We start from the raw sequence: 16,273 nt of genomic DNA on the forward strand, positions 1-16,273 counted from the left end.
TCTAGTAGTAGATAGTATTAATAACAACATTGATAGTTCATGGGTTAAGATGATTAATACTTTTCATAATTTTCTTGAAAACTTTTAAAATAATGGAACCTGTAGCAATTTAATAATAATTCATCAATATATTTATCTAAAATAAAATATAAATATACAATTGCTATATGAAAGAATACTACAAGACTTCAATTTTAAATAATAAATAGAGATGATTACTTGTAATAGGTCATCGTTCAAGATTATTACCAGTAAACTTTCATAATTTTCTTTGTAAATAATCTAACAACACAAGTGTAAGATTTGGAAAAGTGCGATATTATATATCATACATTTCGAGTTGCTTTATTTGTTTAAATATTATATATTTAGAGTATATTAATATAAATAAAAAAACTCTCATCGTTAAAGGAAATTTCAATTCAATTAAATTTTTATTGCTATATAATAATTTTATGATAATATATAAATATGTATATTTATACGCAACAATAATTAAAAATGCAGTAATCTTTATCGTAACAAAAAGCGTTTTTATGGAACATTAGCAACGAATATAAGACTGATTTAATGATGAAATAATATGTTTATTTAAAATATATTTAATGGCTGTATTATTTATCAACGCTTTTAGACAACATAAATGCGACTTATAATAAAACACGCAAATTTTACAATTAATTTACATTTTTAACTGTTTATATTAGATTTACATTGGATACTAAATAAAAATTAGGATGAAATAAGATTATTAAAAAATATATTTCATTGTATAAAGACAAGATTATTCAAAATGAAGTAAAACAGAAAGATGTTATTTGTGTATATTTTATTTGTAATTATAAAATATGTTTATTTAATACGGTAAAAAAACACTACTGTTACTTATAAATTACATATTATAATGTATTCTACAAAAGTGCGTGGATAAGTGAATTATAAAATGCTAATTTAAAAAATAACAATACCATTTTTCAATACATATTTTATTAAATATATTATAGAAGCGTTTTATTAAATATATAATAAGCTACTATCTTAACGGAAAAAATATCGAGGATTTATTGAACTAGTAGCGTGTAAAATTTGTATGCATTATTAATATTATAAAAGGTAATGTTTAATCTAAAGAAAACGTAGAGGTTTTTTTATTATTGGTATTATCTATATTAATAAAGTGTAATAATATTTAGCTTCACATCGTAATTTATTTTATGTTGACGATTCATTTAAATAACATCTTTACTTGTCCTGGACTGTGGTAAATGAATCCTTTCTTAAGGTTTCTGAAAACGCAAAATCATTGTCACTTTCATAAATATTTTATATCCATTTACATAGTATGTATGTATGTACATATATATTTGCATTGTGTCAATTTGTTTAATGTATGACATACTTGTCTGAATCTAGTAGGGATGACGGAAATACCATTTACAATATTAGTAGAAGTAAAATTGTCGATTCGGTTTTATAAAATTCATTACAAATGTGAGAAATATATATTTATTTATTATAAATTTAACAAACGTTACTTACAAGATTTCTTCTACACGGCATTATAGAGAAAATAATTCAAACATTACACATCAGCTCATATTTATACAAACATACACATTATTATTAATATTAAAAAGCGCACATCTCACGTAAGAGACGTGCACCATTTCACATAAATTGTTTCAGTTACTCTTACCTGTAGCTAAAAACATCATTGTGGCTAGCAAGCTCATTGAGACGCTAAATGACTCGTAAAATGGGCGTTTTCGAGCACTGACGTAATCGACACAACGGTCAAGAATGGTGACTCTCTTGAGCAGCTGAAAATTGGTGAACATCGACAAATTGTCGACACCACCACATAGCAGCTTCAACAAAAGCTTCATTGTATACAAGATACGTTAATAATAAAATTAATTTTATCGTAACGCTCCTAGAAAAACAGCACTAGGATTCAAATACGGATGCGATCCAAAATTTCACGTAAACTCTGACATTATTTTAAGGAAGCCACTTAAGATCACTTAACTTGCTGGTTCATTTTTTTATTGATAAAACAAGTGTTAAAATAAGTCATCCCATCTTGCAGTACCATGTATGGCTTTCAGTAACAGCAGTTTCTTTCGTGTCTCAAACTTTACAGATATACCACGAAAGACAACTACCAAATGGTTAATATTTATTATGTTCATTGTATCGTATATCTTTACATTTGACCTCAGACTCTTGACGATTAGCTCCCTCGTATGTAGCGGACCAGCTCAGATGATCTCGTGGGCCGTATACGGCTCATGAGCCAGAGATTTCAAGCCAATGCAATATATTTTGTTGCGATCGGGATAGCCAATATATTAAACATTGTATATAATAAAAAAAATTAGATGCGACATACTAGTTAAGAACATGTGATTTAAATATATTTAATTTAGCATATGGTTTACTAATCAAGTTTTTATCACTTTATTATTACTATTTATATTATTTTTCAATTACGTTTGCTTTATTTAGTTTGTGTATTTAAATTAAATTATGATTATCGAAACTTGAATTATTTATATCATATTTATGCTTTGCTTCAATAATTAAATTGCTTTCAAATGTAAATCTGAGAATGCGTAGATTCGAATCTTTTTTGCGTATGGCAATCGTGATTTCCGTTACAGATAAATAGCACGAACGACCCGAAATCAAATCATTGAGGCGCCCGTCGTTCGAGCGTAGGGTTGTTTCGTGTTTTCCGTTTCTTGTTTTGGAACAAAAGTGAGTAACCGTTATCTTTTCCAGACAACACTGGTTTATATGCGCCTCGACCTTCGGTCCTTTCCGCTCCGCCATCGTCTGGCGACCCCGTCGATCGATCGATTTGTCGTTTCCTCGAACCTATTTTCATCGGACAATTGCGTCGCAGGCTTCATATTTAAAAGGAGTTGTCGGGGCCGAAAGCGGTCAGTCGCCGTTTGTCGTCGTTTAAAATAAAATCTCTCCTTTGACATTGAAGCAGCTCCTTGCGTCATCCTAGGCGAGGCCTTGTGACCGGACAATAGATAACCCGCGTTACAAATTAATTCTACATGCCCATTGCCCATGTCGATACTTTTCATTAACGAGCGAATCGCGTGATTTTTTTTGCTATGCCCACGTCTCTTAACTGTACGTTGCTTTGTTGTTGGTTTTGCTATCAAGTTTACGGCCATGTTTGTTTCATGAAAAAAAAATGTGTTGCCTTTAGTAAAATCCTTTGTTTTTACGGTTGTTCTTTTTAAGCTTATTTATATAAAAAGTTTTGCTTTTGCATAAAATAATCAAAATTCTATTCCTTTGTCGTCGGTATCAGCCATTTTTATTCAATATGATTTTTACTTTCGAATATTGCATTTCATCCTTTGTATTTTATTTGCTCGTAAATTAAAATCTCGATTATTTTTTTTATTAACTACTATTTCTAGTATTATATTTTTCGCGTTGCTGTTGTTAATTAATTTAATTCGGAAAATTGCATATCATCTGACTTCTTACTTTTTAACGATTATAGTGAGACTTATTTGCATAATAATTTACATAAGACTAGTTTTTATCAAACAAACGTAAAAATACAATTATTCATATTTTATTATTTAAGAATAATTATACTCGAACCGTGAAGAGTAACATAATAATAATTCGACTCCTTAATCAGATTAATAAATTCTCAAATAGTTTGTTTGATTATATCAAAATATGCCCTTAATATTTCTTAGCTTTTATTGTGGCTGGAATTTAAAATATAATTTATTTATTTAAAGGGTATATTTTATTTCGTTTAAGTTTGGAAAATACTGTAATTTTTATTTTTTATTAGTAAAGAATTATAAGAAGTTAATTTGCATATTAATATATAAATATGTCAAAACTCAACAGATGAATATGTTATTTTATGTATTTCTTTATTTATATATTTTTTTTCAATTTTTGAAAAGACTAGGTAAAATTAAAGTCTAGTTATTCTAAAACTATAGCTGAATCATTATGTATATTATTTTGCCTAATGCTAGGTAAAGGTATTTTTTTTAGGAAATTTCCTAAATTGGAAATACCATATTTCATTAGAAATAGTTAAATATTTTTATGATACTAAAATAAGATTTAATATAAATAAATTCATGTCTTACCTATTTCTTCCACTGACACATAAAACAATCATTAACTGTCGAAACATATTTATAGCAAGAGTACATTATGAGCTATAGCTCAACACATTCTTATCGTAAATTATATATTGACTTGTATAGAAAACCGCAGTCAACATTTTCTTCACTTGCTGGTACCACACATTCTTGCAGATTTAAAAGGGCATACGAAATATAGTCTAATGGCTATTATATAAGGTGACCAGATTTTAAAAATATCAAAGGACAGAAAAAATATTTTTTTTGTTCGTGGAGGACAAAGAAAGATGTCTGGTCGTCTTATATTATAACTCACTATCAACGAAAATGTCAGTTAAAATAAACTTATGAAGCAATCGAATCAATATTTATAAAATGTTAACACAAACATATTCACGTCATCATTATCGGAACGATAAACATTTTTTGTATAGCAAAACAAAATCTCTTATAATAAACTTTTTATGTATAATATCTTTATTTTTTCAGAGTCAATATGAGGTTCTTAGTACTTCTGGCGTGCCTGCTGGCAGCAGCCCAGGCAGTGTCTTTCATCGATCTAGTAATGGAGGAATGGCATACGTTTAAAGTAACTATTCTTTATTATTTGCCATTTATCTTTGTTCATGGAAACTTTAATGTTAATTGCTTATTATCACTAATAATTTTTAATTGTTATTGTTGCAACATCACATTTTATGCCTTAAGTTTTTGCGTAATTAGTCTTTGTTCTATTTTAGCTTATTCACTCTTAAATTAGTACGTTTGCCAAATTTGTAAAAATCCTAGACAATTCGTCATACTTAAATATAACGTTCGCTTTCACTGAATGCATCTCTTTATAAACTCGTGTCAACAATTTCAATAGGAGAAACTGGTTTTAGCAGCCGTTCGTAGATGATGCAATGTTTATGGTTATACCCCTCCGATAAGCTGACCCTCGACCCTGTCGTCTGATTAGAACATGACGCGCGATTGTTTGTTGTTAACTTTTAACCCAATTTTTTCGCATAAGGTCATAACCGTTGCTAATTTAAATATTGTCATCAGTTGCAACACTCCAAAAGCTACGAGAGTGAGACTGAAGAAAAGCTGAGGATGAAGATCTTCATGCAAAACAAACACAAGATCGCCAAGCACAACAGACTGTTCGAATTGGGCAAAGTCAGCTTCAAGCAGAAACTGAACAAATACGGAGATATGCTGCATTACGAATTCATAAAAACACTTAACGGCTTCAACAGAACCAGCAAAAGGTGAGTCTCTTGACTGGCTTCGTTTTCCCTTTTGTAACATAAATATAACACGAAACCCTATAAAAATGTTTTTATTTTTAACTGCATAATTCGATCTTATTGTGATGGACGGTCAAATGATCGTCTTTATGAATCATGAGGTCAATATTTGGACAAGGCGTTTGAGTAATTGAATCATTTCAGTTAGTGATAAATTGACATGATCATGACTAACCGCTCGTGTGATTTGCAAAGCCATGTGTTTTAGTCACCGATATTTTTATTCATTATGGGTCAGTTTTTGTTTTAACATAAGCTTTTGTTAGCGTTATCTTAATTTGTGAATAATGACTGATAAAAATGTCATTAACGTATATCTGCAATTAATTGTTTTAATTAGTCAGTTACGTCTGCTTTTGTTAAGTGATAAATTTTTATATTTTGTGAACATGATAAATGGTTATTATTAATGTTATAACATCTATTGTGTTAAATTTTAATATTATTCGTTACTCATCATTTTTTCTGGTGACTGGACAGAAATGCATATAGTCGAAAAAATACTCGTTTCAGCGTTTAATTAAATATTGAATAAAAAATATCTCAGTTAACATCTGATTCTAATACACGATAAAGAAAAGTAGCGGGTTTGGCTTCAATTATTTGTTTCATTTTCACTCGTAATTTATTAAACGACAAAGGTACAAAAGACAATTTTCTAATCTCTTCAATGTTTTCTATCACTTAGAAAATCTATGAATATCTCTAGATCTATGGTCGGAGAACATTTTTAATTTATTTCCTCAAAATATATTTGTTTGGACTGATATACCTTCTCAAGTTAAAAAGGAAAAAATCAAAGAATATTTAAAATACATTTATGTGGAGAATATGGTTTACTGTAATAATAACTTTTTTTTTCAAGCTTTTGAGAAATGATCTTGTTTCATTTTTGCCAAGAGAACATAAAAATTTGAACTTTTTGCTGTCAAAGCAATTTTAGTCCAGTTCCCATCACTGAGCAGCCTAAATTATTGAGGGTGAGCATATTAGATGTTACCTGGCAGGCTACATACGGCATTCTTTCAATTCTTATGGTTATGTTATCCACTTGACAGACATATCATGTACAATGTGGTAGTCTATGACCCATTTAAAAAATTATACTATTTCGTTCACTCTTACTTGACGATTTTCTAGTCCATTCATGCGCTTGCCAGAGCAACATACATGCTTCACCATTCTAAACTTTCATTCTTTTAATTCAATAGGTTTCACCCCTTCCCTATTTAAAAAAATAATGACGACACTTTTCCACTTAAATGCCGCAGCTACTGCTGTGTTGCATGCCTGGTTCGTATTGCCACGTGTCAGCCACTCTACACACTATATGTAACAGTGTTGCCAAAATTAAAAATACTGGGCCATGTTTTTAATTTTTATTGCACAGTTTTCATATTTAATTCCCCCTCGTATGTAAAAATAATTAAATTTTGTATTGACAGTAGAACTCTCGGTAACGTTCTAAAGTTTATTCCGTCCAAAGGTGACTTGTCAGTGTTTGATGATGAATTTGTGCAAATGAAAAGTCACATGCAAGGAATAGGTTATTTTTAAATAATTATTCTCAACAGTCATGTTTAAGCTGTTGATACATATTTAAGATTGAATAATCTAACTTTAAATATTATTTTTTAATTTTGCTACTTTTATGTAATGTTGGTCCCTATTGTTTTGCATGCATCAATTTTTAATTTTTATATTACTTTTACTAATGAATATAATCATATTTTATTAGAATGCTAAGTTCCATCAAGCGTGAGAAGCCTTCGACTTTCCTCATGCCTGCTCATGTAACACTCCCAACCAACGTCGATTGGAGGGAAAAGGGTGCAGTTACACCTGTTAAGGATCAAGGAAAATGTGGATCATGCTGGTCTTTCAGTGCTGTAAGAATAATCTCTATTAGCCATTATGTTATTTTGTTGTTATTTTTTATAATTATCTAAAACATTGTTTGCAGACTGGCGCTTTAGAGGGACAACATTTCCGTAAAACTGGCGTTTTGATATCGTTATCCGAACAAAATTTGGTAGATTGCTCCACAGCGTACGGCAACAACGGATGCAACGGAGGATTAATGGACAACGCTTTCAAATACATCAAGGATAACGGAGGCATTGACACTGAAAAGAGCTATCCGTATGAAGCCGAAGACGATAAGTGCAGATATAATGTCAAAAATTCGGGCGCCGATGATACCGGTTTCACAGACATCCCCGAGGGCAACGAGAAAAGTTTAACATGGGCCATCGCCACAGTCGGACCTGTCTCTGTCGCAATCGACGCTTCTCAAGAATCATTCCAATTCTACCATGACGGAGTTTATATCGAGCCCGAATGCAGTGCGGACAACTTGGATCATGGTGTTTTGGCAGTAGGTTTTGGAACCGACGAGCAAGGAAACGATTATTACTTGGTAAAGAATTCCTGGGGCGAAACTTGGGGTTTGAACGGATACATCAAAATGGCAAGAAACATGAAGAATCAATGCGGAATCGCATCTTCCGCATCCTATCCTTTAGTTTAAATTTACAAATTAAAAAAATAGTGTAAGTTATTACTACTCGTTCGATTATGTTCTCATTGTTTTTTGAACATGATGTGATATATACTAATAAAGTTTTGCTGTAATTATTTAAGACCATGTATAGCTAAGGTTAAGTGATATTTTTGATACAGAACAAATGTAAATTGCGTATTTTAATAACTTCAATTTACATTTTAAGATCAAGGTCAATAATCCAATCACTTATTTATCGAACAATTTTATTTTTAAGTTTATTTTTCGAATAAATTTTTAGAAAAACAGTAACAGCTTTTATTTTAAAATTCAACATTATCATATTTTTTGAATTATGATAAACAGAGGTTAAATTTTGTAAGAAGGACACTGATTAATTATTATCACTTTAAGTCGCTTTGCTGAGGTTATCTTTAATCACACTGCATTAAGCGATTGATGATTGGCAATCAATTTCGAGAATAATGCTTATAAAAAAGTTTGTTTTTGCTAATCGAACATAACGTGTAAGTGAGCAGTAGTTTCATCAGAGATAGAGGTCAAAGTAATAAGTGATTTGTTGATCTTGGCTATGTCAATATCTTTCCTACAAACCAAAATAGGGCAAACTCTAATAATAAAGTGTATGTATATTTATCTTAAAAACTTGAAAGATAATTGTAATGAATTTTAATAATGCATCCTGCTTTAAGGAGGATTGTCTTCCTTGAACAAAAATTTCCAAATAACAATTTTTTTTAACTCCAGCAGCAATTTTTCCTTAAAAAAATTCAGACATGACTTTTTAGTAAAATTTTCGAAATTCCTTTTTTTTGCTTTCGCAGCAATAATGATCTTTTTATTTTTAGTGTCCTCCTTTGATATTTTCAAAATCTGGTCACCTTGTCTTATTTGAATATCTATAAATATGTTAAGTAAATTTTAAAATGACGTCACGCTCAGAAACCAATGGTTATGAATATTTGATCTGCTTTTGGCCCTAACGTCTGCGTAAGTGGCCAACAGCGTTTTGCTACATAAATACGTTTTAAAATTCAAAACCCAGTTTTGTATCGCCGTGCGCGCGTTTATTCCCCAAAAATCGCAATTAACCGTTTATCAATGTCATCGTGTGTTATTCAGTGTTATCGACAACACTGATATACATACTGTGTTTTTTAACCGATTTTGGAAAATAAATACGCACACTGCGATAAAAAACTTATTGCTTCACGCGAGCGCATGTTAACGTGGAAGTTTCAAAAATAATAGTTATATTTCAACTTTTGACCATTATTATAATAATATTCGTGTTTTTCCAATTTAAATTACTATATTTTTACATCAACATTTATTGCACATCAACGGAGCACATGAAATATTTTCGCCCCGTAAAGTAGTTTAAACAGATTTTCAACAATATGTTTGTTTTCACGTTTTGAGAAATTCTTCTCGGAATCTGATAATGACCCTTTCAAATATTCAGTTATATTTTGTGTTTTCTGGGTGAAACAACGTTTGTGCTCATATTCAATTATTCGAAAAATTCAGGCTGGTCGTTTTCAATTTATGCCAAATTAATTTATTTAAAGATAATATCTGATAAATATAAAAGTGTCTAAAACCGATTTCAGCGGTGTCTTAAAAAAATTTTCTGGTCTATTTATTTTTAGCGGTCAATGCATAAAGACGCGTGCTCTTAAATTTTTATTCATCGGTTAGTCGCCCTGAAGGGCATTACCAGAAGTATCATTATAGTTATATATGCTTTTTATTATAATCGTTGCATTGACATATGAGTAGTTTATAATTTTATCTATTTCTATAATTAATACTGTAATATTTATTTTTTAAATTTGTTCTCAGTGATTGCATGTTTTTATATTTGTGCACTGACTCTTAAGAAAAAACAGTGTACGTTCGAACAACCAAGTATTAACTTCACTGTGGGAAAAAACATTTTTTTAATTAGAGAGCAGAGTAGAATGAAAACTCATATCATATAATAATGCTTTAACAGCTTCAATCAAAATGAGTCTTAATCAATTCTTGTTAATGCAGCAGTAGCTCCAGTACCTTTGTGACCGTAGACGAGTAAAAAACGGCATACATGCCATAATCGATATATAGCCCACAACAATGAGGATGGTGAAGCAAAAGATTTTCTTCAACTTCATTTTAAATTCTACGTGTTACTCTCGCCAAAATATTGTCCGACATATTCTGAATTTACTGCTAATACCTGGGGATAATTATTTATTTTTGCTCAGGAATCATTACTCTAGAAGTCTATTTTTCATATATGTTTAACAAATTTCTTTTTGATTACTGGATACTTTTACATATACATATAATATCTAATTTCGAATTTTTTTTTAAAAGGATTGATAATTAAAAAAATATATATATTATGTACAAGGTATATTAAAAAAAATTATATATCTTACAATTATTAACTTACAGTAACAACATAAATCACAAAAATGTTATTTTATTTTATTAACATTCTACTCAAGTAACTGCAGTGAAAGTAATTAAGAAAATAAATCTGTCAAGTTTTTATCTTCTTCTAAAAATAAATTCCTTATTTTGAATGCATTTATTTATTACTGTAAAATTAGCACTGCATAAATAAATAAGGATAATAAAAATGTTCAAGAGTCATTAAACCATTTCAATGCGTATTTTTACGGACAATCTATGCGTAATGATAGGTCAGATCAAAATCATGAATAGAAAATCGAAATGCACATATACATATAATTCGTATTGATAACTAATTATATACAACGAGTTAAAATATTTATAAGTATATATTAATTTAATTATATATTTCACGTAAATTTGGCAAATGTTCACCTTAACGCATTAACTTGAGTTTTGGACATTTCGTACGCGTATAAAGTAAATTTATTTAATTTCGGCTTATTAAAAAAATCTACTTAAACGATAATGGAGACTCGTATCGTATTCAGACTTAAGACGAATATCCTAAAAGTGTCATTAGGCCAACTGGCATGGCACCGAAACGGTCGAAATAATGATTTTGTAACAATTATTGTAAAAATTTAACAATATTGTAACTATTCATTAAAAATATATATATATAATACTGTAAATTAAGAGATTTGACGAATATGAATAACGTCATTTTGTTTGGTTCGACAAATAATCAAATTTATCAGTCTGTATTTTGGCGGTCATCTAATAATACATACATAAAATTTAACGCTTCCCTACTTAAGTATTGATACTATTAAGAACATATTCCACGTTAAATCTACACACATAATGTTTAATATTAACATTCACAGAACTATGGTAAGACTATTTCTTCTTCGGTTTTTTTGGATTCCTCGAGCGACTCTTGGCTTTGCACAGTGGACATATCGGCGCGTTTCTATGTATTTGTTGGTGACACGACAGACACGACTTCATCGGTGGCGGTTGTTGCCTAAAACAAAAATTTTATTCCAATAATGTAGAAGAGTAAGAAACATATTTTAATTTCCTTACCTAAAATGATACATTATCATTAATTCTTATTTACATTAAAAAGTAATCATGAAATTATCATTCTAAGCGATTTGACAAAAATAACGATTGATGTACATAACAATATAAAAATAAAGACTTGCTTTTAATTATAAAGCTAGGTACTCGATAACCTAATGAATAATTAAAAATTTTCAGTTCATTATTTCTAAATACATATATAGTAAAAACATTTTATTTTAAGAAAAAAATAGGAATTATTTATTCAATGATAATGATATATTTTTAGTTAGCTCTTGAGGTTTTAATTAATAATACATAAAGATAATCTTAAATAACGAAGAGCTGTTGATCTTTCAAATGAAATTAAACATACTATTATTTATATTTGAGGTTTTAAGGTGTGAAAAAATATAAATAAAATTAAAATCAAAACAAACATAGAATTAAAAAAATATAAGCATAATTTATTAGCTGTTATAATTTTTATATTTGAGTCACTGAAACGTAAAACTGTATTAAAAATTGTGGTTTTTCACTAGAAAATATAAAAATCACAATCTATATTGAAGAAATTTTGGTTATTTTATTTATAGTTTTGATTTTCTTTTTCTTATGCATTATTTACATAAAAAAATTGAATTATGTGAAGTCTTTGGAAATTTGATAAAAAATAGTTATATGATATTAAAACAAGGGCTTTCAATATTGGAATAATGAATGTATGCTTATCATTATATTTTACTAAAATATTTGCATTAACTCAATGAAAATATTGGTATTTCAATATTAATAATAAGTAGTAAATATTATGAGTATTTTTTTGTTATCAAATTGTTTAGACAAAATTATTAAGCTTGTCACTAGTCTCGTATAAACACAGTATTTTTAACTAACTTGAATGACTTTATACGGTGACCGGATTATTGCACAAACGAAAATATCACACAGGGAAAATTTTAAACATAGATGATCGATTGTCAAATATATTTTACTTTTAATTCCAACTGCTTTACATTGTTCTCTATTTTTAAGTAAAAAATTGTGTAAAATTTGGAAATGTGAATGTATCATACCATTGTAAATTACTAGTATAATTGAAAATATTTTTAAATTAAAATCACATTGACATCTGTGTATATTGTTCATATATGATAAAAATTTTTGCTGTGCACAATTTTCGTTTTCCTAATAATCCCCCGAACCACTTTATATATATGTAGTATATTCAAATGTAGATGCATTCATTTACAATTACGTCTTCAATTAGTAATAAATATTGTTTTCTGACATTGCAATGATACAGAAAGTAAACGGCTGTACGAGACTTTTTAAAAATTATGATTTTTAACGCCTACTGATAATAAAATAAGCTTTAGAGATAATGTGCTGTGTGCCGCTTTCAGAAAGAAAATAAGAAACATAATTCATTATTGAAAGCCCAAATTACAACTTAATTGGAAATATAGATAATTTAAGTGGTCATATATTAAATATAAAATATATAATAAAAAAACCTATAAAACATAAATAACAAAATAAATAAAAAAACAAAAACAAACAAAAATGCACACCTCAAGGATACAGTGATAAAATCATCGGCGGCAGACCTGAAGGCGGGCGGCGGCGGCGGAGGAGGATGCGGCTGCTGCGGAGGCGGCTTACTAGCCGGCGGAGCTGGAGGAGCCGGCGGCAAATACGGACCGACCATGGGCCGAAGAGGCGCCGGAGCTGCCAACTGCGTGAAACCACTTACGCTTGGGCTGGAAGGAAAACGACTGAAATACATATAGATATTTTGAAATCACACACTCGCTATATACATAAGGGCTCTATTCAACGCGACTAACTCGGGCGTAATGGGGCTGCCTTCTTCCTCATGCAACTCGGGCAACCTCTGCAAGCCGAGACAACGTCGCCTCAGAGCGTCTACTTCGGCCTTGAGCGGCCGCCAGTCTTCGTGAAGCCGTTGAGCGGCTGTGAGTTTGCGGGAGACGCTTTCTTCGGTTTGTTTTATTACCGTCTCCATCTAGAACGATAAAAATACATTAAATGTTGCACGTATTAAACTAATAAAAATCTAAAATGATTTGTAAAATAATATTAACCGATTTGAGGATGAAACTAACTATATTAAACTTTTCTGTTTTTATATAACTAATAAATAACTACCAGTGGTGTCACAGAATGAATATTATGTCTGATGATCCTAGTAATACTAAGAAGAGCAATATATGTATATTGTTGTCTACAATAAGATTGATTAGACGATTGAAATTAACAATTATGATTCATAACCTGGATTCCGAACATAAAGGAATGCACATACAAAAAAAGTAAATCATAAATAATCATTGGACCAGTGTGTCGAAAAGCAAAACATTTACACAAGAAAGTTTACGTTAGCAAAGTGAACCGAATAAGAGACAGCTGTTGGGTGATCGTTAATTTTAAATATAGAATCCACCTCAAACAGGATTTATGGCGGAACATAGAAATCAACTTGTCTAAAATATATAAAAATGTTAATATAAGGGGGGGGGGGGGAGAAGAAGCAAGAGTGGGCAATTGTAATTTGCAATAAAAAGTCATCTAAAAATGATTTTATCGGATTTATCTACTTGACTACATTTTGGTAATACTTTTAATGAAAGATATGTTACTCTTGAATAAACATAAGTTTAGCCTGAAGCAACAATTTTGTCTTTTTCATGTATTTAAAAATAATGCGCAAGCACACAGTTGTAATGACTGAATTTTTAGACATTTTCCAGAGGGGGGAGCAAAAGTTATGCAGTCAGTGGTCGTTTTTTTAATATTTGCGCCCTGCTATTGACCAAAATTTGGTTTGAATACACTGACCAATACTCTCATATCAGAAGTCCGTAGTAATATCGGTAAGAATAACTATTATATTTTTAAAACATAGTGTAAACTATGGAGCAACATGCGACGTCTGTACTTCTTTTCCGCTTAATGTCCCCTGAGAGTTGAGTTGGCTAAGTTTTATTTTGGACTCGACCTTATGAAAGTTCTAAAATTAATTATAGTCAAGTTGGGTTTGGTTAATTTGTGTAGGTTAGTTTTTGGTTTGAACAGCAAATGCACGTTTCGCAACTGTCAAAAAAATATTTTCGGGATTATTCGAGACTGTATTTTAGATTTTCTTTGAGGGATAACCCGAGAATTTCTGGTTTAAAATTAGGGACGTCTTTCCAGATTTATCCAGAGGAGGGGGAGGGGGAGCAAAAATTACGATTTAATAAAGATTTATAATATTTCATTAAATGACATGCATTTTTCTGGGCAAATTCAAGCGGGGGTAAATGCCCCCCACCCCTCCTAAATGATGTCTCTGCAAGATTATTATTATTACATCCTAATATTAACTTTTGAATCTGTAAGTCGCGTAAAATGAAAATTGAAGTGTGATTAACTTACATCTAAAATTTATTTTATTTTTATTTACAATAGTAAATTTTTATGAATAAATTATATAGCATATTAAACGTCAATCAAGAGTGGGTTAGAACAGAGCTAATGTAGTCAAATTAAATTTGATAGACATAATTTTAGTATTTATTTTTCCTTATTAACTACAAAATCGATCTTGGGTGCAAAGGGTTAAAAAAATATAAATAAACTAATTATATGATTGAAAAATAAATCAATAATATATTACTGTAAGAAATAATATTGACATTCGACTCTCATCATTGGTAGACTCGAAAACATATTTCAGGTTTCAAGATTGTTTTTGAAGTTTAGTTTACTCACAGCGTTTATATCGGCGTGTATCTGCCTCAACTCCTCGACATGACTCATCTTCTCCTGCTGGAGGAGTTCCATCTCCCTGCGGTACTGAGCCAAACATCTTCCCTCCTGATCGCCGGAGCGCACTTCGTTTAGAATACTCCGCTTGAGCCTTTCGAGAGCGATCGTCTTATTTCTAAAAGTTGATAATTAAAATAATCAATGAAAACAATCGCAAAAATCGATATTGTTTCGGTAAAAGTATTGACGCGGAAAAGTATCAACGGAAAACAATAAAAGGATTGAACCGTTTATATAAGGCGTGAACGAAATGGGAAAAATGCCATCGATAATATAAGGGTAAGCTTAGGGGATGCGCAATGGAACGACGTCGGTTTCGGAGTTTCGGGTCGAGGAGACGGTAATTCGGAGGACCGCGGGCTCACCGTATGTCTTTCATGGCCTCGAGCTTGTGGTAGATGTCGCCTTCATTGACGGCTGTCATGGCGGGGCGCAGCTGCGGGCCGCGCCGCCACCCTTCGTCGCTCGCGCATGTGCCTCACTGCCGACAACACGACGCGATCGCCGCAATGCCTGCCAACGTGACGGACACTTTATTTATGATGCTTCTTCTTCTTCTTCGCGTCCAATTAGCGATTATCGAATGAAAGCGCTATCGAAAAGCGTTAACTTTCAAACAAAACACGCTAACTTAACTAATCAATTGATTATTATTTAACCTCTATACTGGTGTTGTCGATATTTAAATCATAAACGTATAAATTTTCATTGTATAATATTGGTCCGCAATTTACCGATAAATTATAATATTCATTATAAGTATTTGTTTTCATATTAAAATAACAAAAATCACGCGTTTCTTTAAATCTAAAAACATCTTATATATACTTTTTGCAATTTTATTATGTTAAAAGTTTGCCGGGTATATTGCTTAAAACAGAGTAATGCTAAAATAGCGAATTTCATAAAAAGCTAAAAATACGCTATGTTACATCAATTAATTAAAAGCTATAATAATTGTTTATTTGCAAGCCTTTTAGAGAAAATGCTAGGCCTAGAGC

The 16,273-nt window shown here is 30.6% G+C and overlaps 2 protein-coding genes across 6 annotated transcripts; one reads left to right on the forward strand and one right to left on the reverse strand.

The window, feature by feature from the left end:
- Positions 1-2,720: 2,720 nt before the first annotated feature.
- CtsL1 (cathepsin L) lies at positions 2,721-8,251 on the forward strand. 3 transcript variants are annotated; one of them, XM_088205739.1, is made up of 5 exons: positions 2,721-2,760; positions 4,635-4,734; positions 5,196-5,401; positions 7,179-7,329; positions 7,404-8,251. In XM_088205739.1, the coding sequence occupies exons 2-5, from the start codon at positions 4,642-4,644 to the stop codon at positions 7,968-7,970; spliced, it is 1,017 nt and encodes a 338-aa protein (XP_088061865.1). In that variant the 5' UTR covers positions 2,721-2,760; positions 4,635-4,641; the 3' UTR covers positions 7,971-8,251. The 3 variants fall into 3 exon arrangements, with proteins under 3 accessions (XP_088061865.1, XP_088061864.1, XP_088061863.1); XM_088205738.1 differs by lacking the exon at positions 2,721-2,760 and adding an exon at positions 2,949-3,053; XM_088205737.1 differs by lacking the exon at positions 2,721-2,760 and adding an exon at positions 2,949-3,019.
- Positions 8,252-11,093: 2,842 nt separating this feature from the next.
- LOC148237928 (zinc finger C4H2 domain-containing protein) lies at positions 11,094-15,811 on the reverse strand. 3 transcript variants are annotated; one of them, XM_088205741.1, is made up of 5 exons: positions 15,638-15,811; positions 15,216-15,387; positions 13,289-13,467; positions 13,013-13,216; positions 11,094-11,397 (listed from the first exon to the last, which is right to left on the reverse strand). In XM_088205741.1, exons 1-5 carry the CDS (start codon positions 15,694-15,696, stop codon positions 11,271-11,273), a joined length of 741 nt encoding a protein of 246 aa, XP_088061867.1. In that variant the 5' UTR covers positions 15,697-15,811; the 3' UTR covers positions 11,094-11,270. The 3 variants fall into 3 exon arrangements, with proteins under 3 accessions (XP_088061867.1, XP_088061866.1, XP_088061868.1); XM_088205740.1 differs by having other exon boundaries at positions 13,013-13,201; positions 13,262-13,467; positions 15,638-15,801; XM_088205742.1 differs by having other exon boundaries at positions 13,013-13,201; positions 15,638-15,799.
- Between the last annotated feature and the right edge of the window lie 462 nt (positions 15,812-16,273).

This window comes from Plectrocnemia conspersa, unplaced genomic scaffold, assembly GCF_051122295.1.
Source record: "Plectrocnemia conspersa isolate PC_06_02 unplaced genomic scaffold, ASM5112229v1 ptg000002l, whole genome shotgun sequence".
Lineage (NCBI taxonomy): Eukaryota > Metazoa > Arthropoda > Insecta > Trichoptera > Polycentropodidae > Plectrocnemia > Plectrocnemia conspersa.